This window comes from Anopheles nili, chromosome 2 (assembly GCF_943737925.1).
Source record: "Anopheles nili chromosome 2, idAnoNiliSN_F5_01, whole genome shotgun sequence".
In the NCBI taxonomy this organism is placed as follows: Eukaryota; Metazoa; Arthropoda; class Insecta; order Diptera; family Culicidae; genus Anopheles; species Anopheles nili.
In genome coordinates this window covers 4,383,759-4,410,346 of record NC_071291.1, presented here as the reverse complement: position 1 = coordinate 4,410,346, position 26,588 = coordinate 4,383,759, and the positions used below count along the sequence as shown (strand labels likewise).

The window sequence follows — 26,588 nt, the reverse complement described above, 5'->3', positions numbered from 1 at the left end:
CAAAGCGCCACGAATAACAAGGATTCCGTACAGAATGAAACGGTTGAAGGAAATTGTTTGAAGAAATTATTTTACTTCCTCCAGACCCTGCCATCGAAGATAAACATACCAGACACTTCTACTGACAAATTTTCAGTTTTACCTACGCCTCGTCGATCAATATACCTATCGTATCAGCAGATAATTCGGTCATGCAAATTTAACGAGTTTGAACAACCTTATTTATCTATTATCACACGCCAGATTTGTTTGAAAGTTATAATAGAGTACGTGTGAGGAAAGATTTGTTTTCGTTAACATGAAGCCTTATTAGTTATTTATTAAAGAAATAGTAAAAACAGTATTAAACAATAATAGATTATAAAAAATTAAACCTATAACAACAGAAAAAATCTGGCTTCTATATACTCAAAACATGTTTTAAATGAACAGCTAGCTGTTCCATACACCTGCATTTGGAATCAAGCAAGCCCTTTGAAAGGGATTTGCCACTAAATTGAAACATACACATATGAATTTCAATCTCAAGTACTATTGCATCCCTTCCAAACAATTTCTGCTTGTTCTCCCGCAAGAAATGCTGTCCGTGGAACATCACGTTTTTGCTAACAAATCATCACGCAACACCAGCATTAGAGTGAGTTTTAAATCCTTCACCATATTTTCATACACGTGGCCCACTGGGAGTTATATAGCCTAAAATGCCAGTCGGAGGTAAAACACAGTAAGGAGATTGAAAAGGATTTTTCACCTGACGTTACCTGAAAAACATGTCCCGTATTTGATGTTTAATGTTACGTAAAACACTGTTCTACATTTTGTAGACACAAACAATAGTATCAGCATCCCTCCTGCAGGATGCTGTAGCACTTTGACATGTAGGTTATGATAGACACAACTTTGATATCGTAAAAAAAACGCGACCGACGCGATTCTAAAGACCACACAGCACAAAACAATTTGTTGTTTCATTTTCCTTTGTTTTTTGTTTAGAAAAAATATTATACATCTGATAAGCAAATATACATCTGATAAGTTAAAACAATCATTTTGGCTCATAACTTTTGGATGAAACTTAAGCAGTTGCTGTTAAACATCGGTTTATGTGAAAGGGAGACAAAAAGAAAGTTATGAGTGGGTTCAGATCACCTACGGAAAAATGTTCAATTCATTCGCTCGTTTTTCACTTTCGTAACGAGAATGAAAGTAACATTCTATTCACGTGCACACAAAGAGCTTCTTACGTCAAAAATGGAGCCCCATGCCAGCATGTGAAGCGCTTCGAACCACGAAAGAAGGAACACGGAGCACTCAACAGTGGTCCCCACCATTTTGGGTAACCCTCAACCCACCGTTCAATTGCTCCACACCACCCAAGCCCCGGTGACGAGTGTGGTTTTGGAGAAAATTTATTGCTTTTTCCGCACATTCAACCCATTCGCTTCGAGGCAAACTACGTTCCATGACGCGGAAGGCAAAACGCGACACGCCTGCACGAGCCTGATCCCAATTTCTTCATCTGTTTACCTTCGTTCTGGTGCTGATTTACGGAAGGCCAGAAAACCCCCGGGTGGTGCTTGCCATTCGTTAGGTCGTTCGGCTTTCCACACGAATGGAGCGTTTTCAATTGTTTTCTTCCGTTCATTGCCGGGCTTGATTAGACCTAAGTTCTTTCTGTTGCGCGCCTACACTTGCACGGTCATGTTGGACAAGCGTTCGCTGGAACAAAATCCTATTTCACCACGAAAAGCCTGTGCGCTGTCTACTTTAGAGACTATGAACGGCACATATAAATTCGCCCACACACACGATGGTAAGACGCGAAAAATGTGAGACCTTTGAAGCAGATGAAATCAATCCCTACCGCATTGTGCTCTCACAATGATGGATGTGAAAAAAAGCAACTCCAAAAAGAGGAAAAGGAACAAACTCCATCACACTGCGGCACACAACACGGCCCGGAAGGAAGAGGCTTCTCTTTTCTTTCCTTTTTTAGCGGCGCAAAGTAGTTCATGCGTAACGTGTGTGTTCGTAACGCCAATAAGGAATTCGCTTTTCCGCTTCCAATTTTTACTCCCGCACTTTTCGGGCAAACTGAAGCCACCAAAACTGGGTAGGCGCTCAGGAGAGTCTCTTCCGGTTCGGATCCTGACGTTCTGTAACCCTTGCGATTCGGTTTTCGTTCCTCCGTTCATCAATAGGCAGATGCCTTTGGAGGGGATGACGCTTTGCTACAGTCGTTTCATTCAGAAGTAGGTACATTATCCGACGCGAACAACAAAGAAGAACGCCTTGGCAAAAGGTTGCAGCTCGCCCAGGAGATTCACAGATGGGGGAGCAATATTTTACAACAAGCGCCACCCACATACGCACAAATGAGCCTCCACCGGGACGGCAACAATTTGTCATATTAGCCCGATGGAGCATATTTCGCCCAGTCGGTGGTGGGTGGCGTCAATATTTGACATTCGTCCTGGAACGTCATGTGCGTGGGTACGCTTGAGCACGAATAAGCCGTTGCTGGAAGCGCAGAAAAGAGAGAACAACCTCGAAACCCCGAATATATAGCAACGAAATGGAGCGTTATTAATCTTCCCCGGAAGGAAACGGTAGCTGCAAACGTTTCCACGAAAAGGTGATTCGGGAGTCCCTCGTACGGCTCTCCGCAAACGACCCCAAACCCCGCCCGTGGGAGCCTTATCGCCTGGTTCCGCTGATATGTTATTTCGGGCAGCTAAAATACACGTTCCTTGTTTATTAAAGCGCCCGGCGTACTGTGGGATTGACATCCAGGGAAAATGATACCATCCTACCAAGGCTTACATTTGCAGAACATTTCGAACACCGTCTAATGGATGGAACATGTTATAAAACTGTAAATATGATCGCAATTCGTTAGAAAAATAACAAATACATTCGTGAATAAAATAGTATCGAGAAAAGAATGATACAGTCAAATACGATAACAACTTACCACAGAATGAAACGAAAGTTCTTAAAAAATATTTATGAGAGTTACATTTATGTCAAAGCATATGGAAATTTTTTTTTGTTTTGGTTCCTCCAGGTGATCTTTAACTCACGTTTCCTAACTCTCTCCAATTGCAACCGGAAGGCAGAACAAAAATTCAAGTAAAAAATAAACCATATACCCAAACTCCCGCCGAGTCATTGAATCCTTCTACAAGCAAACCCAACCGGTTCCAGCCATACGTAGCGAACCATATTGTGATAACTTTCCACATGTTTTCCCTGCATTAGCATAGAAAAACATTAATACCTCGTTTCCAATTCAAATACCTGACCCAACCCGGTTTCTCCGGGGGGGCGTTTTCCAACGCCAGGCGCCGTTAGGTGTCCTTGGGCACCGACAGCACCTTCTGACGCACGTACGTACGCGAACCCGTACGAGATGGCCACCGATGTAGGACAAAAGCCTTCCTATCCTGCCCAAGCCCTCGAATGTCAGTGTTGGCAATCGAACGAGCGTACGAATGAACGAAAGGAAAGAAAAAAGAAACTTACGAAAAACAAAAATAAAACTCAATCCTCACCACAAAACCACGACAAGCGCTTCGACTGAACGTCCGGAGGCTTTTTATCCTTTTCCGTATAGATGTATTTTAAGCTGTACCGATTCTCCAAAGCCGAATCGATACGATCTAAGCGTTCGACGTGGCACGGGGCACGTCCGATTGGGAACTTGTCTTGGAAGCGAAAAAAAAATACCCCAAACGAACGAAGTATCGCCAAGCTCTTCACGGTCACAAGGAACAATCATCGCACCATGAAATTTCGTTTTCCTTACGCCCTTCGCCACGTGCGGCATGGTAAAAACAAAAATACAGTTGTAGAAAAGTGCGCCAGTAATATGCTAATAATAGCTTTGTGCTATTTGGCTTTTGAATAAATTTGGCAAACATATTCATCGATTATTTTTCTTGTACGCTTCGTTCGTGCCGGTCAGCGATAAAGAAGGAACGAGATTTTTCCAGCCATATGATTGATGAAACCCCCGCTTGAATAAACACAATCCAATGCGATGAATATTCACTATGGAAATGTTTCCAACGGACATATAAAAAGATTAAAGCACACGCCTCTATTTATCTAAGAGTGCTCAACAATTTGACTCCCTTTCTCATACCTATCGGAATAGTATTCCTCCACTGCTGACAAACATCATGAGACCTTTGCCAAAAGACCTGAATGAAGAAGAACCGGCGTACGTTTTCAAATGGCGGAAAAAATCCTGTCAAATCTACATCTAAGTCTTTCCCTGACCCAGATTCACCCGTTTGTGTGATTAAAACCGACCGGCGTTCATTTACACTTTTCCTCTGAGAGCAGGAAAAAAGTGTCTGCAAAGCAGTCAAAATTAAACCACACTGTTTTGCTTAAGCAACGAAGCCCATGTAGAAGCCCACAACAAAGCGCAGCACAAATTACACAACCAAAATCAAACAAAACATCATCTGATAACCATAAGCTAGTCCCAAGCGATTTAAGGTCGGTAGCGTTGAAAGAACCAGAGAAATTAACAGCCAACCGGCATGAATAAATAGCCGGCAAGCGAGAGTTGCAATAACAACACAAAAGCTTTGCGAAAATCGACTAAAAAAAGTCATTTCAGCTTAAGGATGATAAGACTAACGACTAGAAACAAAGACTAACATTTTTCTGTATCAATGAACACATTCTTTAGACAACAAAAAAGGAAACATGCAGTTATTTATGTTCAGTATTGTTTCTCAAGATGCGTAAACTACAGGCTTGAAACGGCTAATCATTTAAAATGAATTAAAGGGACAACATATGATAAGGAAACAATAAGCTGTTGGAAAATGTAGAAACAATTGGCTGAGAGAAAAATGTTAAATCATAGAAAGTCTTCACGAGGAACGGCCTGAGACCGTACAACTAAACTCCGTTTGATGAAAACAAATTCGTCCCGTTCTTTAGGTCATATCATATACGCGTATGTTCTAGCTAACAAACGTCCATTATGCTCCTAGTCGATTAATCTCACGTTTGTTGATTTTCGGACACCACTTGCAGCGCATTATGTCAAAAAATTCAATTTTACAAACAAAACGCCCCATGGCAGCCGCATAAAGCACACGTTGCACAATAGGCGTTCCAGCTGCATCCGAGCCAACTCAATACACCCTCCGATTCGCGACCAGCATCGTCCACCCTCTCATGCTTAACAATAACCCATAGGGCAGGTGGAACAGTTTGACGCACTCCCCTCACACTGTATGCGGGTCTGCGGCAAAATCGGTCAGATAGGGCGACGAAAGGTGGAATGACTGTCGTGTTCTATCGCACATATGCTTGCGTCCAGTGACGGAATGTATGTAGGGCGCTACCGGAACGAATAACAAATCAATAGAATAAATAAAAGCAATCCCCCAAATGGTGCTCAACTGTTGCACATTTGGATGCACTCGGTCGATGCGCGCCCGTTTCCAGACAGGTGCGGCCATTCGCGTAAGGTGAGCGGCAGCGCATTTATTTGCTACACAATTTCTCAACGCCCCTCAACTCGAAATATGACCCAGCCCGTTCAAATCAGCGCGTTTCAATCGTTTTTTTTTTGACGTGACGTGACTTTCGAGGCATTTGGGGCAATATCGATCGAAAACATATTTTACAGTCTACCCACAGATACAAAGCTGCTTGCAGCAGCGTATGTAAGACGAGGGTAACATATTTCCCAGATAGACAAGGATACAATTTATATAAAGCAGCTTTCCCCGCGGTGCGAATAAGTGGACGACAATTGGGAAAAATAATGGCTTGATAAACCATTTTTTTAATCACGCCTGTTGGTGTTGCTTGACTGTTAACCCAACCAAAAATGAGCCATAAAAAATGAAACTCCAATCAATAAAAATGGAAACATGAGGGTATGATTTTCGCTTCATTTACGCACCTATAAGCATATTTCAAGGGTCCACTCGATGGCAGCACGATCCATCTGCCTCGAGGGCCCTTATGAGGAATGTTTCCAGTATGGAAAAAATGACTCATAAAGCCAAAACGCCTCTTCACACAAGCGTTCAACAATCGCCGGAAAGCAAACGGGTGGCGTTACAGTGCAGTGACGCGGTGCGTTATGGATTACTTTCTCACCAATCCACCTCATCCATGCGAGCCTGGTGCACTCGCCTTAGGGTTGTGCCCCATTGTCTATGTGTGTCGATCCACTCCCGGTAATTGGAGAGGGTCCACAATCATATGTTCCTTAATTAAGTGACCCATCGTGGTAATGGCGTCCCATCGCACCGTCACTGGTCCGAGAGTGGGGCAAAACGTTAAAATCGTTCCCTCACCTGGCGGCGGACTACTCAATTGTGCGGCGGTCCCATTCGGATCAGGTGTGTTTTATTGGTGCTGGGGCGTAATTAATTATGCAATAAAGCGGCCTCGCTCCGGCACACGTCGATGGAATTGAAATTAGAGCAATTAATCATGATAACAACCGAATACCACTCGAGTTGACTGTGATGGTAGTGCTGCATATAAAAACAGAGTTCCCTCCGATCACTCATACATACATTTATGATCGTATTTAGGTATTCAATCTCATTCCGAGCAATCCATTTACTACGAAAATTGTTGCAGAAAACACACCATATTTCAAAAATATATTAATAAACCAAAGTTAGTAAAAATTATTGTCAATAACTTTTATTTCCATTCTATAAATATTTTGTTCCAACTGAACGATAATTATGACCAAAACAGATAAGTAATTAACATACACATTAGGCTCATAAATTATTGATTATCCAGTTCTTGTAAAAACGAATATTGACGAATACTATATATGGGGATGTTTCAGAGCTTGATAACACCTGTGGTAAAAACCCGACCAAAGTAGTCTTATTGTTAGGATGATTGTTTGTTAATAGTGCAGGCAACGTTGTAAGCATGCTAGGTTTCTTCCCGGTCAATGGCAAACTGGTGCAAATAAATCCTTGCTCATCATCAGGCAACATTACCCCTTTCTCTGCATAATGAATTTTACAATAATTATTGTTATCAACTCGAACAACAGGCCAGGATTCGATTTGTGAAAAGTATTTCTTACTTCCATGCAGAACTAACTTTGCTGGTTCAGCTATATTCGGTGCGGTAGGCAAACATATCGGATTAACAAGTCCATTCTCGATATTTACCTTTTTGCGCAGCTTCAAGAGGGCTACGTCGTTGGCATACGGAGGTTTGTTATACTGCCGATGCAATATGATCTTCTCAACAAAACGAATCTGCGGTTTGGAAAGACCGACTATGTTGAAGTTTCCTAACCGAACGAATATCCTAAAAGTAAAGCATTTGAAACTGAAGCCTCGGTTTTGGTATGGGTTTGTTCTTTCTCCTACTTACTCCTGCTCGTTTTCCTCAACATCATGGACGCAAGAGGACGCCGTTAACAAGTGCCATTCCGTAATCAAATAGGCAAGACACTCATTTTGCCGCCTGTAGTCAACACCAACATACTCAATCGTGGTGACCCAAGGAAAACCAAACGTACCGTTCTCCGTTCTTGTTTGCGCGAACTGCGGTGACTCTTCGCCACATCCTTCTGAATCTATCAAGGACTGTGCCAAACGTAGCTCCACACTCGTACGAACGGGATTGTTCAACGTGTCATTTTCATAAATGTTCGAAATCCAATCCATATATTTTGCCACATCTGTGTAGACGGTGTACTGTGACGGATCGCACTTAGTCACACCGTCCCGGTTCGGTGCGAATGAAACAATGCCCCGAATGTACCACATGTTACCGGCGCTAAAGAACAATCCCCCACCACTATCGCCATTGCAAGGACCGACACTGTTACGGGCCCCGGCACAGAGCATCGTGGAGGCAAGATAGGTACCGAAAGCTTCTCGGTTACTCTCTAAACAATGCCACAAATCCACAACGGGAACCTCCGCATCTAACATATTGTCAGACGCTTCATCGGCGTCGTTCAAACCAAACCCGACGACAAATCCTTTTCTACCGGTTAAAGCTGTTGGGAATTTTTCTGCCGCCCACAGGCACACTGGAAGAACGAAGGCGCTCATTTCGATTGCACTCGACAGTCTTACAAGTGCAATGTCATCTTTAACGTGATATTGATCGTATCCTGGATGAATGATGAACTGATCGGGAGTGTACATTCTGCTTCGGCTGTCACTAACAGATAGCTGAGTCCGACCAACGTGCACCAACACACGATTTAACGCGATCACTCCGTGACGTGTGTACAAACAATGAGCCGCTTGAAAAGAAAAATGGTACGGTGTTTCATCTCAATTTCTTTAAACAACTACCGAGGCAATACCAGTCAGAATTGTGTATTTATCGATGACAGATCCTCCGCAAACCACCTGAAAGCTGGCTCCTGTTCTATGTGTTATTGCGGCATGCCATGGCCACTTCCCGGCCGTCGCCTTCTGACCACCAAGAATTAAATTGTTATAGCTCACTTTGCGTTCTCCACAACTATACCGCGAGCCAAGCACGGTAACGGCACCTAAGAAAACGTAAACCAACCCCAGAAAGCAACTGAAACATGCTGTCTGCATTATAACTTATCACACAGAGAACTGAATCTTTAGGACAGTATATCTTCGCATCTGCAAGTTTATAATTATGATTCAGTAAAAACCAGTTTTCGAAGCTTGCTCACGGCCAATATAAGTATTGGTTTGTTGTAAAGTGGGACCACCTGAAACCAGTTTATGACTTCTTGGATTAAAATCAAAGAGAACGAACTAACCATCTCGTTCTTTTACTTCAGCCAACGCGTATAAGTATAACCGTTTGCTCTTCTTGGCACAGATTTGTGTTGTTGTTTAAATATTCTTCGATTCATATTCTTTCAAAATTACATCAAATACTAAATAATCTATTTCACTAAAGGGACAAGTTGTCATTAATCCAATCCTTGTAAAAACCTATGTTCACGAAAGCAAGATACTGCAACGAGTCATTCTTTTCTTGTGCCCTTGGGATAGGCACAGTGTTTGGTAACAAGCCCATTAAAAACATCTTTCCCGTCCAATACGTAGTAACTGTAACAGGCGTGGTGTAGTCACTTATCGGAATGGATAAGCGAGAAATATATGCAAAGCACGTGTAACTATCGTCTACCGGCAGTGAAATGTTTTGTTGTGCGTATTCCCGAATGCACGTTTTCAAATCAAATGGTATTGGAGTTACACCATCAACACGAGTTGTATATCTTACTTTTCCACCTAACTCGAAAGTATGCCATTCGCCTTCGACTAACATTATAGGTGCTAAGCATATCGAATTCACGATCCCTTTGTCCATGTTTGCCTTCTTCCGAAGCTTCAGCACAGCTATATCGTTAGCATACTTCCGCTTATCGTACTGCTCATGAATGATCACCTTCTCGATATGTCGAATTTGGGGTTTGGGTAGCCCTGGAATGTTAAACTTTCCCAGTCTCACGTAAATTCTGCAATGTCAACAAAACAGAAACGAATAAAGTAACTCTGAAAAGATCTAAATGGCCATCTGTAGCTGCTTACTCCTGTTCGCTTTCTTCCACGTTTTCTACACAAGAGGCCAAGGTTAACAAATGCCATTCGGTAATCAAATAGGCTTGACACTCGTTTTGACGACTGTTTCGTTCTCCTACATACTCGATCGTGGTAACCCAGGGTGCGGCAAAGTTTCTTGAACTAAATCTCAATGCCTGGTAAACCGGAGCCTCCAATCCACAACTATCAGCATTAATCGTCATCCGCTGCTCTTCAAACATGAATACTGTTTCGTTTACAATCGCTTCGGCAGGTTTGCCATGCGTGCTGTTGCCGCGATTGATCCAAATCCAATCCGTATACTTTGCGACATCGGTATAGACGGTATACTGGTTGGGATCACACTTTCCTATGCTTCCTTCTAAGCTGGGCGTGAACGAAATAATGCCACGAATAAACCACATATTTCCGGCTCTAAAGAACAAACCCCCACCACTGTCTCCATTGCAAGGACCGATTCCATTGCGAGCACCGGCACAAAGCATTGTTGAAAATAGATGAGAACTAAGCGTATCGCGATTACTTTCCAAGCAATTCCAACGATCAACAACTGGCACTTCCGCATCCAGCAAAAAATTCGAATTTGTATCACGGTCAGTTAATCCATATCCAACGACTGATCCTTTTCTTCCTATCACTTCTGCTTGACTATCACTTGACGACCAAAGGCACACCGGTTGGACGAAGTCGCTTATTTCAATTTCACTGGCTAATCTAACCAGTGCAATATCATCCTTCACGTGGTATTGTTGGTATCCAGGATGTATAATAAACCGATCAGGCTTATAAGATCGGCTACGAGGATCGTCAACATAGAGTTGTGAACGACCAACCTGCACTAACACATTATCTAATGCAATCACTCCACGATGATCGTACAGGCAATGAGCCGCTAGAAACAAGCATATTTACTTATAGCAATCGCAATACAATTTGCATTTGCATACGAAATAGAAAATACATACCGGTCAATACAAAATATCTATCAATTATTGACCCACCGCAGGACATTTGGAAAGATTCTCCCATTCGGTGCATAATCATTACGTGCCATGGCCACTTTCCTGCTGTTACATTCTGGCCACTTAAAATTAAATTCACATTCTGCACTTTGCGCACTCCACAATGGTGGGTAAACCCAAGCGACGCTATACTGAATGCAATTACTATTAGCTTCTGTAAACCAATGATTATAGACGCTTGCGTCTTCATTCTGACTGAGCAGAACAGCAACTGATTTCTTCGAGAAAAATCTCCAGGTATATGCTTTGCTCGGTCTTACAGTGAAACCAGTTGACATCATCATTAATTGATACCAAACCTGTTTCGAACATGGTGCTACCCCAAACCAATAATACAATTTAATTTCAAACCAGTAGGACATTTTGAACAAACTAATTTTACTACAAACCATGTCAGTTTGTTTATTTAATTATTTATTCATTTGATTATTGACCAGTCATTTTAAATCTCTCCCATTTAATGTATCATGCTGTTTCATGTACAACCGGCTTCATGTTGGTCGGTAGTTCACCGTTTCTATGGATTATGTAAAAACCCTATCCAATATTTCGAATGTTAAAATATCGATCATAAAACATACAAAATCGTTAATTACAACCGTTCGATGACATTTTTCTTGCAAACTTATCGTCCATTGAGTTTCTGGTCGTTAGTCAAATTGATCATGTTGATAAATTGACCCAACTGCTCTGTACGACAGTTTAAACTTTCTCCTTGAATAATTAACGACCTCAGGTTATGACCACAAAGGGAACCTACGATACGGAAGAACGACCTGTAACGAAAAATTCCATTACAACATCCTCTCCAACCAAAAAGTTCTTCGCATCTGGCGATGATTAATTGATGAATTTTGATTGAATTTACTATTCATCGATGAAATTGCTCCAGCTGACTCGCACGGAAGTAAAATCTCCGCTTCAAACAAAATCTCCTCATCACGCCTAAAATCGTTCCAATCTCTGTTACACATAGAAAAAAAATTGCTATGTATCAAGAGAGGAAAATAAACGTAAGCTTGCGTCATGCTCTTCCCTGGGTAAACGGCATTTCTTGACGGCAGCAGCAGGAAATCATCGTTTTTTTCTGGAATTGCCACCTTGCATCAATAATTCGTCTCCAACACGCACACCTTTCAAAATGAGCCAAACAACGTTTGAACCTTATGTCCCATTTGATTCTATGATAAGTGAAACGTAACGATCAGCACCACCTCAAGGAGTGATTGAAAAAAAGCCCGTCTCCGCGTAAGAACGCAGAGACGAACGGAGCGCAAGCATTTTCAATTAACCGTGAAAATTTTCACGTCCAACTGCCATGCGATGCAAAGCATTACCACTTCAAATAAAGAGCATGCTGCGGGCACACTGAGGTTCCACTTGAACGAGCGCGTTTCCGGAGCGTCCTCGTTCCTTTCACTTTTCATCACGTACTTCCGGGAATCGAAAGTAAAAACACAGTAACAATCAAACACACCTACCCACTGCTAGACGCACGGTTGCGGAGCACGTCTCCGGTGATCCATTTCCGCCACGGGGAGCACACTCGGAAAATTTCTTCATCGAACGCCATCTCCTTCCCTGCCGTTACCTTTTAACATGCCACGTGCCAGCCACCGGTAGCCGGTAGTTCATTTGTTTGCTTTCTTCCCTCACCCGCAGTTCCCGAGGGAAATCTTCAATATCAGAATTCTGACCCCGGGGTGTCCATATGCTCACTCATTCCCCCGGTCAATAGCCGGCGAAAGGCGTTGAAATATGACGTAATTTATCTCCCCCGGTGCGAATACCTCTCCACACACTCAGCACTCGGGCTATCAGCACCCGGAACCGTGACACGTGAAACGCGCCTTTATAAGAGTGGTCACCGCAGCGCGACGGAAAATTTCATCCCCAGTGTATTTTTGTTTTTCCTTTGGCGCCATCCTTCCTCCGAACTGCGTTGCGTTACATGAATGCGCAAAGGCAAAAGTGACGCACGCGATACGTTAAGAATTACGTTTGGCACGAGCCACAGTTATTCACAGCAAGTTTTTTTTATTGTCTCTCGTTTCGTTACTTTTCGACGAGCATTGCGATACGCTTCATCCATTTTATTTTCTCTGTTCTTCCCCATCCACCTGGCCATTGCTAGGCGAAGAATGTATCCGATCGTTTCCGATCTTGCCCTCTTTCCGAAGGCATTTCTCCCCCTTAGAGAAAGTAGTCAGTAGCACTTTGCTTGCCAAGTGTCCGTGGTGCCTTGTCGATGCAGAGTGCCACTGCTGGGCCGGGACCAGGGATGTGCTGCAGCTCGAAAAACTAACAACCTGCCAGCCGCCACAAAACTTATGCCAAACATCGAACGCGCCCGAGAGCTGACACAGCATGGTTACGGGAATAAGAGCTAAAAGAAGCTGTCGAGACGTAAAACACTTGGACGAAATAGAAGCGCTGTTATATGGCTATTCAGTGTTTGTTCTCGTGCCGGTTCCCCACCACACCATTCAGGGTGGCAGCGGGAAACGTACAGGCGAATAGACCCCCAGTTGGAACCACTCAAGCCGCCCTGGCTCGTGCCAGCAAGTTTATTTGCTGCCGGTAGAACAAACTATCTAGCGAACGGTGCACTGTAACGAAACTGGGGTATCGTTTCTTGACAAGAGTCTAACACTCGCCTCAATCTACACTACGACAGTTATGGGACCATCGTGGACGATATCCCGAACAAGATTCGCAGGGATGTCAAGGAAATTGACTGTCTCTTTAAAAAGAACAAAAATCATTTTTATATTATCAACTTTTCTTGCCTCACACCATCCCGTACGCAAGGATGTCGCCCCAGACAGGTATGCTTGCTGATCCTGATTCTGCCTCATCTGAGGGGCCACACAGAGCCTGCCAAGTGACGACAGGAGCAAACATAGTTTCTATAACACACCGTACGTACCTGTCGAGAGGAAACGAGACGAAGGCTTCGTTTAACAAAATCATTCGCGACTATCACCGTTCGCAGCACGGAAGCAAACAAAACAGAGAATAACAGAAGCGACATCGGCAAAATCTCGTCCGGAATAAACGCGCTAGTATCAATATTAGCAATTTACGAAGCAAAATGCATCTCGCTATCGAGCTTCACAAAAGTTTGAAGTTTCATCGTCGACAAATTTCTGACACGATGCAGTATCACCCATCGGCAAAAAAAATTACATAAGCACTTGGTGAAGAATGGAACGATATGTTTGTTCAATACTCCCATCGGAGATTATGTTGTAGCGAAGGCATTCGCGTTTTACCTAGCCCATAAAGCATAAACCAGTACTGCGATTCCAGAACAAGAACGTTTGCGAGAATAGGGTATTTCACGTAAAGAAAGTATAAGCGGAGGAAAAATAAAAGAAGATCCATAAACCTATGTTTGCACCTATTTGAGATAGTTGGAAAATGTCAAAGATATAGTTAATTTTTCCCCATATAAACAGAATTATAAGAAATGCAATTAAGACTTTCTTCTTTTTCTTAAATGGCTCAACAAAAATCAAATTCCCAAATCCGAGACTCTCACAGACCTATGTACCACGTTTGGTGCAAATCGGTTGTATATATATACAAACATTCATTTCTATTTTTATTAATAAGAATACATATTTCTACACTTCTACTTTTTGACTTACCTGTCCAGATACTGTTGCGTATCTAAAAGAATAAAATGAAAAATATTTGCAGATTAGAAGGTATTACGCCATGAACTGAAACAATTTCATATCAATTGAAACTTCTAACTAATTCATTTAACACTATGCCGAGTCAAGTATGAGATGAAAATTAATTGCTTAAGCGCAAAAAATAACACCTTTAAAACCCCCAAAAAACAGGACCTTTTGACTGGTGTTCTTTCGCTAGGAAGATTTCCGTGCAAACGTTCAAACAATAGACAATTAGGGCAAGCAAAATCCACTTCAGCACGCAAGCGAGTACATGAAAGCATCTTAAGAGGATTAAAAGTGTATTACCTTCCATCAGGGGAATAGCAGAGCACAACCAGGAACAAAGTTTCAGAAGCTAACGAAAGGCCTACAACGGGGCCCGGTCGTAAAGCTAGCTGTGGCAAAGTAATTCCGAAGATGGTACTCACCCAACCAGCCGTCTTGAATCGCTAGTCTAATGATACAAGACAAATTGTTCGCCATTTGCGATGCTCATGCCTCCGGTAGCTGACACCGGTATTCGAGCATTATAGCGCGAACCACACTGTATGTTCCCATTCTTCCGGTTGGTAGGAATGAATTTACATGGGGGCTTTGCTGCACGACTTTTCTAACACACCCTCCGTGCTTTATGCTTTAGCACCTTCCGGTGTGATCAGTGCCAGCTCTCAAAATCAGGCCTTCTTAAGATGAAAAAAAAAAATCTCCTAGGGGCAAAACTGTGTCAGCGGAACGGCGCACGAGGAAACTGAGAGCACGCTTGAAAAGAATTATGGCACCCGAGTGAAAGATTGATGCTCGGAAATGAAAAGCGATACGGCACATGCTCCTTGGCTCTATGCTTCTGCAGGGACTGCCAATGGCAAATGCACACACGCAGCCATTGCGCCCTACACGAGGGTCAACGTGCTGAAGCGAACGACGATTCGTGTGGATTAGTAAGGGATTACACATCTGACGAGCTGACTTATGAAGGACTGTGCTGATGAAGACGCCACCGACCGCAGGAATTGACGATTCTACTTCTTGTCTCGACACCGCGACTTGAATTCGTCGTCGTTAAGCTGCCTTGGAGAATGCTGCCGGTTGGTAAACCTCAACTAAAGCCCCCGTCAACGAAGGTGTCGAAAATGGTTGACATTTGCTCGATTGCTGCGAACCAGAACTACTGACTTTTAGGAACACCACTAATGCCGGGCCGATAGCCGACGATGAACGACGATGTCAAATGTTCAACCGCAAGTCGCATTATCGCAAAGTTGCCCAACAACCCGACTAGCGGGACATGTGGCATCTTTCCAACGGTAGCAAAACTATTATCAAACTCGATTAACAAGCCAAACCTGAAAAGGATTTTCGAACCCTTCTTTGGGCGGTTGCTCTGTGGCATTGTATTAAACATCCTTTTCCACTCGAAAGCATTGTATTTCAATCGCAACAACCGCGGGCTAAACGGGAGGAACTGAGCTGAATTTTGCAACTCTCTTTCCATAATGAACCATTATAAATTCATCCAAAACAATGGCTCTAACGATGCATAAACGTATACTATCTAGTTCTCCCACATTCAGCGCATTCGACATGCTAAATTGAACACAAATTGTGATATTTTCCATTGTTCTTACCATCGTTCTCGCGTTCTTTATCCATCTTCGCAGGTCCACTGATAGAAGTCCAAACGGCGGTCGGGCTGGATGTGTCCTTGCCGTGCGATCTGCTGCCAACGACCATGACCATGATGGCGGACAAGGTCTACTTGGTCATCTGGTATAAGGAGGGCAACACGAAGCCAATTTACTCGTAAGTAGCTTCACCACACCACTCAACGCCATTACACGAGCCACGGTAGAAAGTGCATTACCGTCGACCGGTACACTCCTTCATCGGGCCACTGGTCATTTTACCATGTCAAATGGATTGGAAATGGGTCTGCATTTTGCTCAATTAACCTGTAACGAAAGCATTGTGAACCTGGTGAAACGTTTCAAGGCTGTTCCAACTGGTAGACCAGTCATATATTATCTTACCCATCGTCGCTGCTTTCCATTTCAGTTGGCAAACACGCTTATCCACATAGTGGATCGCGTTTCCAAACGGCCACTAGTGACCTGTTTTTATTTTGCACTTTCGTTGACGAAACCGTCCGGTTGCTGTTTATCCAGCCACTTACTTTCAGACACGACGTGCGCGATTCCGCATCCCGGATGTTTCGTGTTTCATCTTCATAGCCGGCTTTGATAGCTAGTAGCTACTTATCCACCGCGTAAACAACACTTAACCGCAATGTTTTACAAACACTTCTGATGTAAACAGATTTTCTCGCCGATCGCCGCCAACATTCGACTTTTCACTACTTTAAAAGGGAATGTCTATTGCACATTTCACACAATACACGACCCCAAAGCACCAACAAAGCAGCCATTTTTGGATATAACACGCACAAACACGCTACGCAATACGTCACTGTGATCTGATCCATTGAGCCGATGTCAAACAAACGCACCGCAGCCTGACGTACCCGGTGACAGTTTTCGAAAGCAATGCAAATAAATTAAACTGAACGTTGCGAGCCATCCCTGGCGTACGCGTACGGAAGGCATGGCAAAATTACAAGAAAAGCGAATGATTCGATCTTAGCTGGTTTGCACTTTGGTTCTGCGTTTGTTTGCATTTCTTCTATCCGGACGTGCGCTTCGATATGCTAAAGTTGCCTGTTTCGTTTATATTCCCTCACTCTTGTCGCGTGCTTGATGCAGATCCTTTGCGCAGAGAGCCCGGTTCCTGGCAACGCTAAAGAGCAATCGAAAACGATAAACATCGGAATGCCTGGTGCAGTTTGCGAAGCTTAAGACGACAGTCAAACAACCGAATGAGAGCGCAAACACGGATTTCTTGTCCCCCTTGCGTGACGGACCAGCGCGGAGCGCACAGACCAACCGTCGCAGCTCAAGACGCATGACCTGCGAACAGACCATCACCACCGACCGCGGTCATCGTTCAGTCGTTATCGTAATCAAATAAATTCATCCCGACTGGGCCGTGCACTCTCCAGGACGCACCCAGTAATTGAAGCTGGCATGCGTATCAGCCACTATTGACGCACAGTCAATATGTAGATTAATGTTGATTTAAAATAATTCACTTACACAGCGTTCGACTTCCGACGTCCAATCTTGAAGTACGCACATGTTTACTGTCAACTTTCCTCTTTGAAAGTGATCTGCCGATGTTACTGGCCGCGCTGGACGTTCTTCATTGCCATGTGGAAAACGCACATGGACTGCCTCTGGGACTGGCCCATTTTTGGCGCATTGTCCATCCAACCATTCCCGGTGGTGCTGCAATTGAGTGGCACGAGATCTTGATATGCCGATGCATCCTGACTCGGCTGATGCGACAGCCCGACGAAAACGCCCATTAATGGCATGGCATCTTGTAAAACAGCGCGGACATTGCGCCATTCCACGCACACCGGTGGCTGAGCAGTTAAGCTTCTTAACTGACCATAAATCTGCGATCGAAATGCTTGACATTCGGGCAGGCAGCGCGACGGCTCTCGATTCGGTTGTAAAAAAAGGCGGCACGAACATTAAATGCTAATGACGATCGCGTTTGCCACCGGTACCGAAATCAATCTACCCCGGAATCGACAAACGTGGCGCGGAACGTTACAATTTTACGGCTTTGGACTTTATGGAATCTCTTTTTCAACGGCTTTTTTCTTCCCGCAGCTGTTTGAATTTAGACGATGTGACTGAACAAACCTACAGACATGTTCCTGCTTTAGCCCACCTGAGCAAAGATCCTCAACCGGTGTCTTATCAATAGAGAGGGTGAATAGTAAAAGAAATATACATATTTAGAAAGAGAAAGAGAGAGAGAGAGAGAGAGAGAGAGAGAGAGAGAGAGAGAGAGAGAGGGCACACCCTCTAGAAGACAGATGCGAAAGGTGGAAAGTCATATTTAAATTTATTTGCTCGTTCGAAGTCGATTTGACCCGGCAAGGACAGTTCCCTTGGCGTAGGCACATTCGAGCTAGAAGAGATAAAAATCCCTATTCAAACAAGCGAAAATCGAACGTCATCAGTACGGTACGCTCGATAACGCTAGAAATTTAAGGACAGTTTTCTGTTTGCGAAACAAATACCGGGCTCTGGTGAAGATTCGTTCGGGTACTCTACTGAAGCTAGTTGAAGCATGCTCAGATTACCAACTGGTAGAGGTGATATATATATTTGGGAATATGAATTTACCGAAAGCTTCTTATCGTACTCCCACAATGTTTGTCAATAAACATCGGCTGGTTCGTAGTCGCATTCATGTAAAACGTGAATAAAAAACTGTTAAGAGAATATTGAACGCGCATACACTTTGGTAAAATCTCATTTCCTCCTAATGTTAATATGCCACCGGGTATCCGACCGGCGTTGCGAATATCAAAGGTCTATTTATGGCTCAAGGATCCACCAAGTTTGTCGGGGATTTGAATGTAAACTTAATTACACCATGCTCCATAAACAGCTTGAAGGCAACATCACACAGGGAGCTTGAACATTGCGCTGTTTGGCTTCCACCAGCTACGCGATTCTGCTCAAATGAACAACTCCCAATTAAATGTCTTCGATTGCATTCCAGAGAAGGACGACTCATGCATGGGACAAGACGAGAAAAAGTGCATCTAGGCCAAAAGAGGAAGAAGAAAAGAGTTCGGTTTGCGACCAAAACATTTACGTTACGTTTGAAACAAAACGAATGAATCCGACATTCAGCAAAACTAATCCCAGCTGCATCAACTGATCGGCCATCAAATGCAACGTGCCATGATTCGGGCTTTCGATTTACAAGCTACCCGTATGCCTGTGCCTCCTACGTGACACTTCCGCCAGGATTAATTCCATTCCTGCAATTCCAGAGGGTATTAACCTACTGATCCACAAGAAAAAAAAATGGTTCCCAAAGCGTCTGCCACAAACTCATAAATGTGGCACAAGATCGATTTTGATTGAATGGAATGGCGCAAGAAAAAAAAAGCCCCTTGAAATATGACGCCCTAAAACGGTGTGCATATAACCAAATATAAGCATCAGCTTAATCACACGGAAGCCAAGCCCCTTCGGGGGCTGATGACGGAAGCCAGACTGCACCGATGGCATCCCTATGACATCTGTTTTAATCGGATTATTGGCTTTTTGACGATCGAACCTCTTTTTTTTTGTTATAAAGACAGCTTCAAACCATTTGCAGCATTTTGTTTTTCCTTGGGCCAGCCAGGTGTGATGTCATCCGAAAATTCGATGGTCTCTCTCGCTTTTGGTTAACGTATGCCCGGTTTGAAGTGTACGTTGGGAACGTATTCGAAACGAAATTCCCCTGGCGTTCGATCGTTCGTTTTTGCAACACATCCTGTCCAACGTGTTGGGGACATTTTTTTACCGAGATATTGATGGATTTGTTTATCCGTCAATCACAATTTTTTATCATCGCGTTCCCTTCCTGCGTTGGATTATGGTGGATCGGAATTATGCTTTCTCCATTCTGTTGTCTCGCGTTCGCATCACTCTCGAGGGACGAAAAAAAGGGTTACACAAAAAAAACGCCTTTCAATAATAATGGAAAGGATTCCGGACAATTTCCGCTCCCGTAGACTAAATAAAGCTTTGCCACGTAAGCAAACAGTTTCGTTTCCCCCGAGTTGGATTGTCTGCGGTGGCTAAGCCGCTTATAAAATACCGCCTCTTTGAAGGTGGGCCACTTTGAACAGCCACTAAATAGATTCCTCTTACGGGCACATTTTCGACAGAACTCCATTAGTAAATTGCTCTCCGTGCCATTGATTCGATCGACATTAAATCGTATCATTTTGAAGGCAGATTGCAATGGCAGTGGAAAACCGTTCCACGCGCTTCATCGGAACGTGGTCACACGTGTGCACCCGGCTTATCATATCGGCCACTGCCAAGCACGACCAAAGGGCCCTCGCAAGGGCCAATGTTTACGCTGTCAGGTGAATGATATTTGTAAAGTTTCCTGCACCCAATCGATCACACCGGCCGGCCAGCCAGTTCTCGGTGCACAGTGAACGAAACGCGAAAGACAAACAACTCGCCGGAACCGGATAGGGCGGGCTTGAAGGCGCGAGCATAAACACGGACTCTGGGGGCGCAATGAGAACCACTACCGAGGAGCATCAATACGAGCAAGGTTCGAGACACACCAGAGCCGGCGACCATTCGATGATTGCGATGACTGATGGCACGGAAACGTTTGTTGCTGCTTGCGCGCGCTCTGAAAATGAACCTATATCGCGTTTTCCCACCTAACCACAAGAAGCTACCGAGAACGTCCTAATGCAACGCGGTTCCGGGGCTAATGGACGTGATCAGATCGTATGCCTCTGCTGCAAATTATGTCACCTTCTTCAGCCGACCGGGGTATTAGCATATCCTTTTTTTCTTCTTTTTACGCACCACCGCTCTCATACCGTATCGATTTGAGGCGTTTTGCTGCAGCATAATGAGTTTCCCCATGGCCTATTTATTTCACCCTCGAGTTAATTGGGTACGCCATATTCAGCTGCTAACTAGCCAACGAAGCACACTACTTGCCGATAATCTATCGGCCACATTCACAGCGGTCCTTGCGTGCTTGTGGCGAAGGCCGCCCTACGTGCCCTGTCGCGTAAAGGTGAAGGAGATAATTTTTATTGCCATAATGCCCCACGCTGGGTGGAAGTCAAACGTCGGTTGCGTAGAAAAGTTCAAGCGCAAGACCCCCCGGGAGGCCGACTACGACGACGGCCTATCTTCTTGGTTCGTAGTTCCGACCACCGATCAGAACTATCGCACGCGTAGTCGGTTGATCCTCACCGGCCGCGTAAGCGTAAGTTTGCTGCCATCCACGCGAGAAGTTTTTCCCCAAGTTCGTTACCCTCATCTACCATCGCTTATCTTATCGCGCTGGCAGGACTGACGGGACCGAACTGGGATTACGAGTCCAAGAAGACGAAAAGGAACGGAACAAACTTTTACGACCCGCTACAACCCCACAAGGTCCCGTCCCGGTGACGTTGCAGGACGTTCGGGAAATTCATCCCCCGGCTTCTAATGGAGCGTATCCCGGATTGGTCCCACGCGTAATGCCGACTGGTTCAAATCCACCGTTGGCGCGAATGCCAATCGTGTGCGCGTGTGTGTATGTGTGTCAGTTTCATTAGCCGGCAGCGTCTCGGAAAATTACCCTTCGCTATCAATTCCCGGTGTTTACGTAAGTGATCAACACTAGGATTTTATTGGAACACGGCCGACTTACCCGGTACCCAGGGTGCCCTGTCGCAACCGGTAAGCGCTCGCTCGAGTTCGCTCGTTCGCAATTCGACACGTTTCGACAGCTTATTTTCCCCGGTCTCGTGCCAGAATCGGTGACCGGTGCGCGGTCCGTTTTGTGGTGGCCTATCCCCGGGCGCGAATCTCTACCGGCAGCACTCCACTGCCGGCAACTTTCATTACTGCTTTCGCCTCACGGTGTCCGTTTTTCTTTACGTACGTTCTTCACTTTTCGCTCTCTTTTTCTTTCCAGCTTCGACGCGCGAGGTAAAAGCCTCCAGCAAGCCATCCACTGGTCGGACGAAGCGGTGCTCAAGACGAAGGCGTACTTCTACTACGACACCAGCCCACCGGCCCTTCGGATCAAGGGCGTCAAGCAGGAGGACGCCGGTTTGTACAGGTACGTGTGGTTGGGGCATTCTCGTTCGAATCTTCGTGCGGACCTGCTTGCCGGCTGCTGGCCGGACGCAACCGACCGGAAGCAGCTGCCGACGGATCGCAACGTCCATAATCCTGACAAAGTGCACACGCCGCGCACGTGAGAACGTTGCAAATTGAGCACGATTCTGCCACGCCCTTAGTGAGGCCCTCGTACGTGTTTCGTGCCACTGGAAATAGAAATTTCACACACATACACGGACACACGGGTCCACGTGTACTCAGCTTCATCATCATTCCGACCGAAGGATCCTGCCGACGGATAAGGGGTGGATGGCGCATTATTGGCGGATCGCAATCCACGCGGGCATTCCATGCAATCGGAACGAAATTTATCAAAGCAATAAAATAAGCCATAATATCAATCAGATGCGTCTCACCTGCCCCCGGGAAGTGCACGGAATGTCGATCAGCCCTGCCGGTGGGCCGGTGGGCAGGATCCTTGCGCCCATTCCGGACATTCGAGCACGGACAAACTTTCACGCACCGCAATCCGGTGCGGTTTCGAGACCGGAAACTGGATGCCTTTGGGTGGCTGTGCTGCTGGAATGTTCGAAACAAAGCAATGTTTTGCTTTCCCAACTCGAGCGTTTTTTGTTTGCGCAAACCGGGGGAGGCCGAACAGTTCGAGTAGGCCTCGAAGGAAGAAAGCCAATCAGCCTGAAAGTAGGCTACGGAAGAAATGTGAACAATGTGCAGCAGTGCCCAACCTGGCCGCATGATTATTGGCAGCGAAACGATGGCCCTTCCGGTGGGTTGGGTGGCCTCTTTCGATTCGCTCGGATGGTAAACAGTTTTATTTTATTCTCAACGACCGTCGGTGGTCGGTTGCTTTCCCAAACGCACCTTCGAAACGAGCTTCCGGGCGCCGTTACCATTTTGCGTGGGACGGAGTTTATTTGCGCCCGGTATTAACTTCGAATTGCGCCCGAAATGGTGGTGCGTTTATTTCGATATTTTCAGTGGCAGTGGTCAAACTGGAACCCGGTCGATCGGTACTGGCCTGCAAAAGCTGCTACGCACAATCGTAACCGTTACCGTCGGCCAATCGCAAACGGCACCCGGGTTTTCTTCGAGAACAAACCGGATCCACTTACCGATTCCGGTTTGCTAAATTATGCAGCATCTTCGCAAATGTTTGCCACCAAATCAACCGCCACCACAAACCGGTGAGCGGGCGAGACCTTGGAAGGAGAGAAAATGGGTAAAAATCGCCCTCCATCCCCTCCAACCATCGATACGCAATGAACGGTTCCATCTCTTTTTCTCGCTAAAACCCCTTTTTGGTAGGGGTAGAAAAATTTGACTACCGAAGCGAAATCAAAAAGTTCGCCCACTCGGTTTCGAGCTGATTTCGAATCCACCCAACCGCATGCCGGTTCTTCGATGCTCGAAACCACTTCCAGGACCGGAAGGACTCACCCACACCCAACGCCCGCTACCCGCTGACCCCCCCGGCCTACTAGGATCGCTTGGATCGAGCGAACCTCGGCCAGCGGGTTTCTTACTCCGTCCAATTGCAAGCATGTTGTTGATGGTGGGCGTGGGCGTCGAAAGGACGACTTCGCCCTTCGTTGTTAAGCGCTTGGGTGGGGCTTACGCACGTTTTCCAAGCACTTTTCCACCGAGAAAACGGGATTGCCCAAAACCGTCGTAGAAAAACGCACGATACACAAAATGCCCCCGGAACCATTACTTTCGCTTAAAGGGGAATCGAGAGACGTGTGGAGGAGTACAAATATGGTGGCGTTTCATAAGATTTTACGAGTTTACGCATTCACGCGCCCAGCCACCCGCCGCTGGTGGGGTGATGATTTTGCGAAAAGAATTATTGGAATTAACAGGAGCCAGTACTGCATGAACCTGGGCAAAGTACGTACCGAAAGGAACACTCACCTTCGCTGCAGGATGGGGACGTGTTTGAAGGTTTATGTTAACGGGCCGCAGTCAACAGAACTTAAGGCGTATGGTGTGTGTGTGTTTGTGTGTTTATTTTTTAAATCTCCCGCAGCCGTATCCGGTTGCTCCTTTGCCAGGTGAAAGTGCGTGAGTGCGTTCTCTCTCTCACTCTTTCGCTGGCTTACTATCATTTCCCACGCGTGGGAGTTTTAGTGGGCCGGCCATTAGATATGGTGAGTAGTGTGTGCACTCGAGGATGCTGTCCTGGGGCGCTTAGAGGAAACAGAAAACTTCCTCAACGATTATGTTCATCGGTGGTTCGGGGTTTTTTTTATCGATTTCGACATCCCCGGCATCATCGCCGTGGGCGGTGAATGTGAAAGGTGGAAGAGTTAAAGCACTCGCAATCGCATTCACTTGATGGTGTGCAAATTTGCTGTCTCGTAACATTACATGACGGTTCGGTAACGCCTTTTTTTGGTCTCTAGAGCAGGACCTGGTGTCTGGAGCCTCCTTTGAAATTGAATCGCCTTGGGGAGGTGACATGCGAGGGAGATTTCCACCCGATTTGTGGGATGTTTCGCATGAAATTGTGATAGTTTCATAACATTTAAATTTACTTCCTTCATGCGTCGTAGCTTTTCGGGATTGAGCTCGCCTGCTGACTTCACATTCATATCGGCCACCATATTGCAATAAGATTTGCCGAATTATTAGCTCCATTCCCGGTGCCGAAGTTTCCTCCCTTTTTGGGGATTTCCTTTTCAATAAACTGGCCGGATCACTTAGCTGGGTAGTTTTGTGTTTCAGGTCACCAGACTTCTGGAGTTCTTCCCCGTACTTCCAGCAAAAAACCATCAACAAATCTCCCCCACACAAACACACTTGTTGTTGTCAAGTGTGCGCGGAGACATCCGGTCGGCTGAGGGGATTCAAAACTCCCTTCAGTACGACTTCGTTCATCGAACAGCCCACTTTGATCGCACGGGTGTCCTTGTGCGACATTTCCTTTACCCGTTCTTCGAGTTCGATCAGCTTTCGGGCTCGTTTCCCCGTTCCCGGATGCAAATATTCAAATCCAATTTCCTCCCCAAAAAAGGCTCGAATCGTCGAAAGTTTGCCTCGGCCCGCGATGGCGGCAGCACCAACGAAAACCCGAGAACGGGTAAGCTTCTCCGTCGTCCTTGAGGTGGCGTGGAAAAGCGAGCGAAGAAAAAAAAACGCAAACTCAAAATGGAGAAGCAAAAACAAACACATAAAGGATGCGGACGCATCGAAGAATTTGATGGAAGTGAGTGGGCGAACGAAAAAAAGACACAACAAAAAAACCTGAAAAACTTTCACAATGTACAGAAATAACGGTGAAAAGCCCGAATCCGCATCCAAACGGGGTTCCCGGTTCGAAAGGACCTCGTGTCGGCCTTGGGATCGGCACAACAAATGGATGGACTGTTTCCTCATTTTTTTTGTTATCTTATTGCTCACAAAACCCCGCACAAAACAAAACCAATCGATTCCGGCATTCGGCGTTGAGGGCGCCCCAAAATTGATCCTAACAAGCTAGCGAACCCGGCGTAGATCCCGGTGGTTATTGGGTCGACTTTTCGGGAGAGTAGCTGTCCCACGGCACAGGACGAAACGCACAGATAGGGAAGCTCTAGATGGCGAAGGTAATCGTAAAAAAAAATCATCCCACACACTGCGGAGATGTTATGCCGGTGGGTTTTTCTCGATGTTTCGTTTCTCCTTCAGGTCTTCCCAAAGAAAGACACATACGAACCTGCGTGTTCCGGCCGTTTGTGGGTGGCCGAGTGATTGCTCTTCTGCCAAGGCTTCCCTCAGGAAGGGGATCCGTTGGAAAAACAAACCCAAACCGATGATAAAGACGAGACCGAAAAAGGCCGATTGGCGGTAGAAAAGAGTTATAAATTTTAAATCAATTACAAATATTCCCGCTCGTTGGCCGAAAGGACGAAAAGCACGAAGGGATGCACAAAGAGACGACGACAGATAGCGCAGCGAGAGATCATCCGGTTCAGATTGAATCCGCAAAACACGGGAAACGCAATGGGGGCCGGGATTTTGGAAAGCGGATGGGTTTTATTTTACGATCCCGATCCCGGGTGGCATATTTTGCGCATAATCCGAACATGAATTATATCCGCTCTTGCCTGGAAACCCGAGGCTCAAAAAAAAAGGGATGTCGTTGGTGTGTCGGCGCGGAAGGGTCGAAGCACAGATTCGAGCGCTTCTGGCAAGGATTAGAGTTTGGGTTGTGTTTTCCATTCTTTCCGGCAAAAAGCTTCACATTTCCTGGGCTCTTATCGCGTGCATCATGCGATGGTTTTAAGCACTCGGGAGTGCTAAAAATGCAATCTCAGTCCGACCGGTTGCTAGCTAAGGGGAATTTGGAAACACGGACCCTGCAGGAGGGTGTAGATCCTGGCCTGATCACCAACGATCATCAGGACTCGATGAACATCTCGCATTATCTGTTCCACTTCTTCCGCACGCATTCGTGTACTCTTGATCGGGATCGCACCAAAAATGTCTCCTTCACAGACATTACAAACCTGTCTTCATGCCACCTAAATTGACGTTGTTTTTCCTCTCTCTTTCTTTCTCTTTTTTTCACGTCTTTGACAACGT

The 26,588-nt window shown here is 45.4% G+C and overlaps 1 protein-coding gene across 1 annotated transcript in view; it reads left to right on the top strand.

The window, feature by feature from the left end:
• The window catches only part of LOC128721428 (hemicentin-2), a 79,164-nt gene that overhangs the window by 34,046 nt on the left and 18,530 nt on the right, over window positions 1-26,588 (top strand). The window contains exons 3-4 of the mRNA XM_053815180.1: window positions 15,939-16,080; window positions 21,856-22,002. Of these exons, the coding sequence (XP_053671155.1) occupies window positions 15,939-16,080; window positions 21,856-22,002 (289 nt within the window). The remainder of the gene's footprint in view (window positions 1-15,938; window positions 16,081-21,855; window positions 22,003-26,588) is intronic.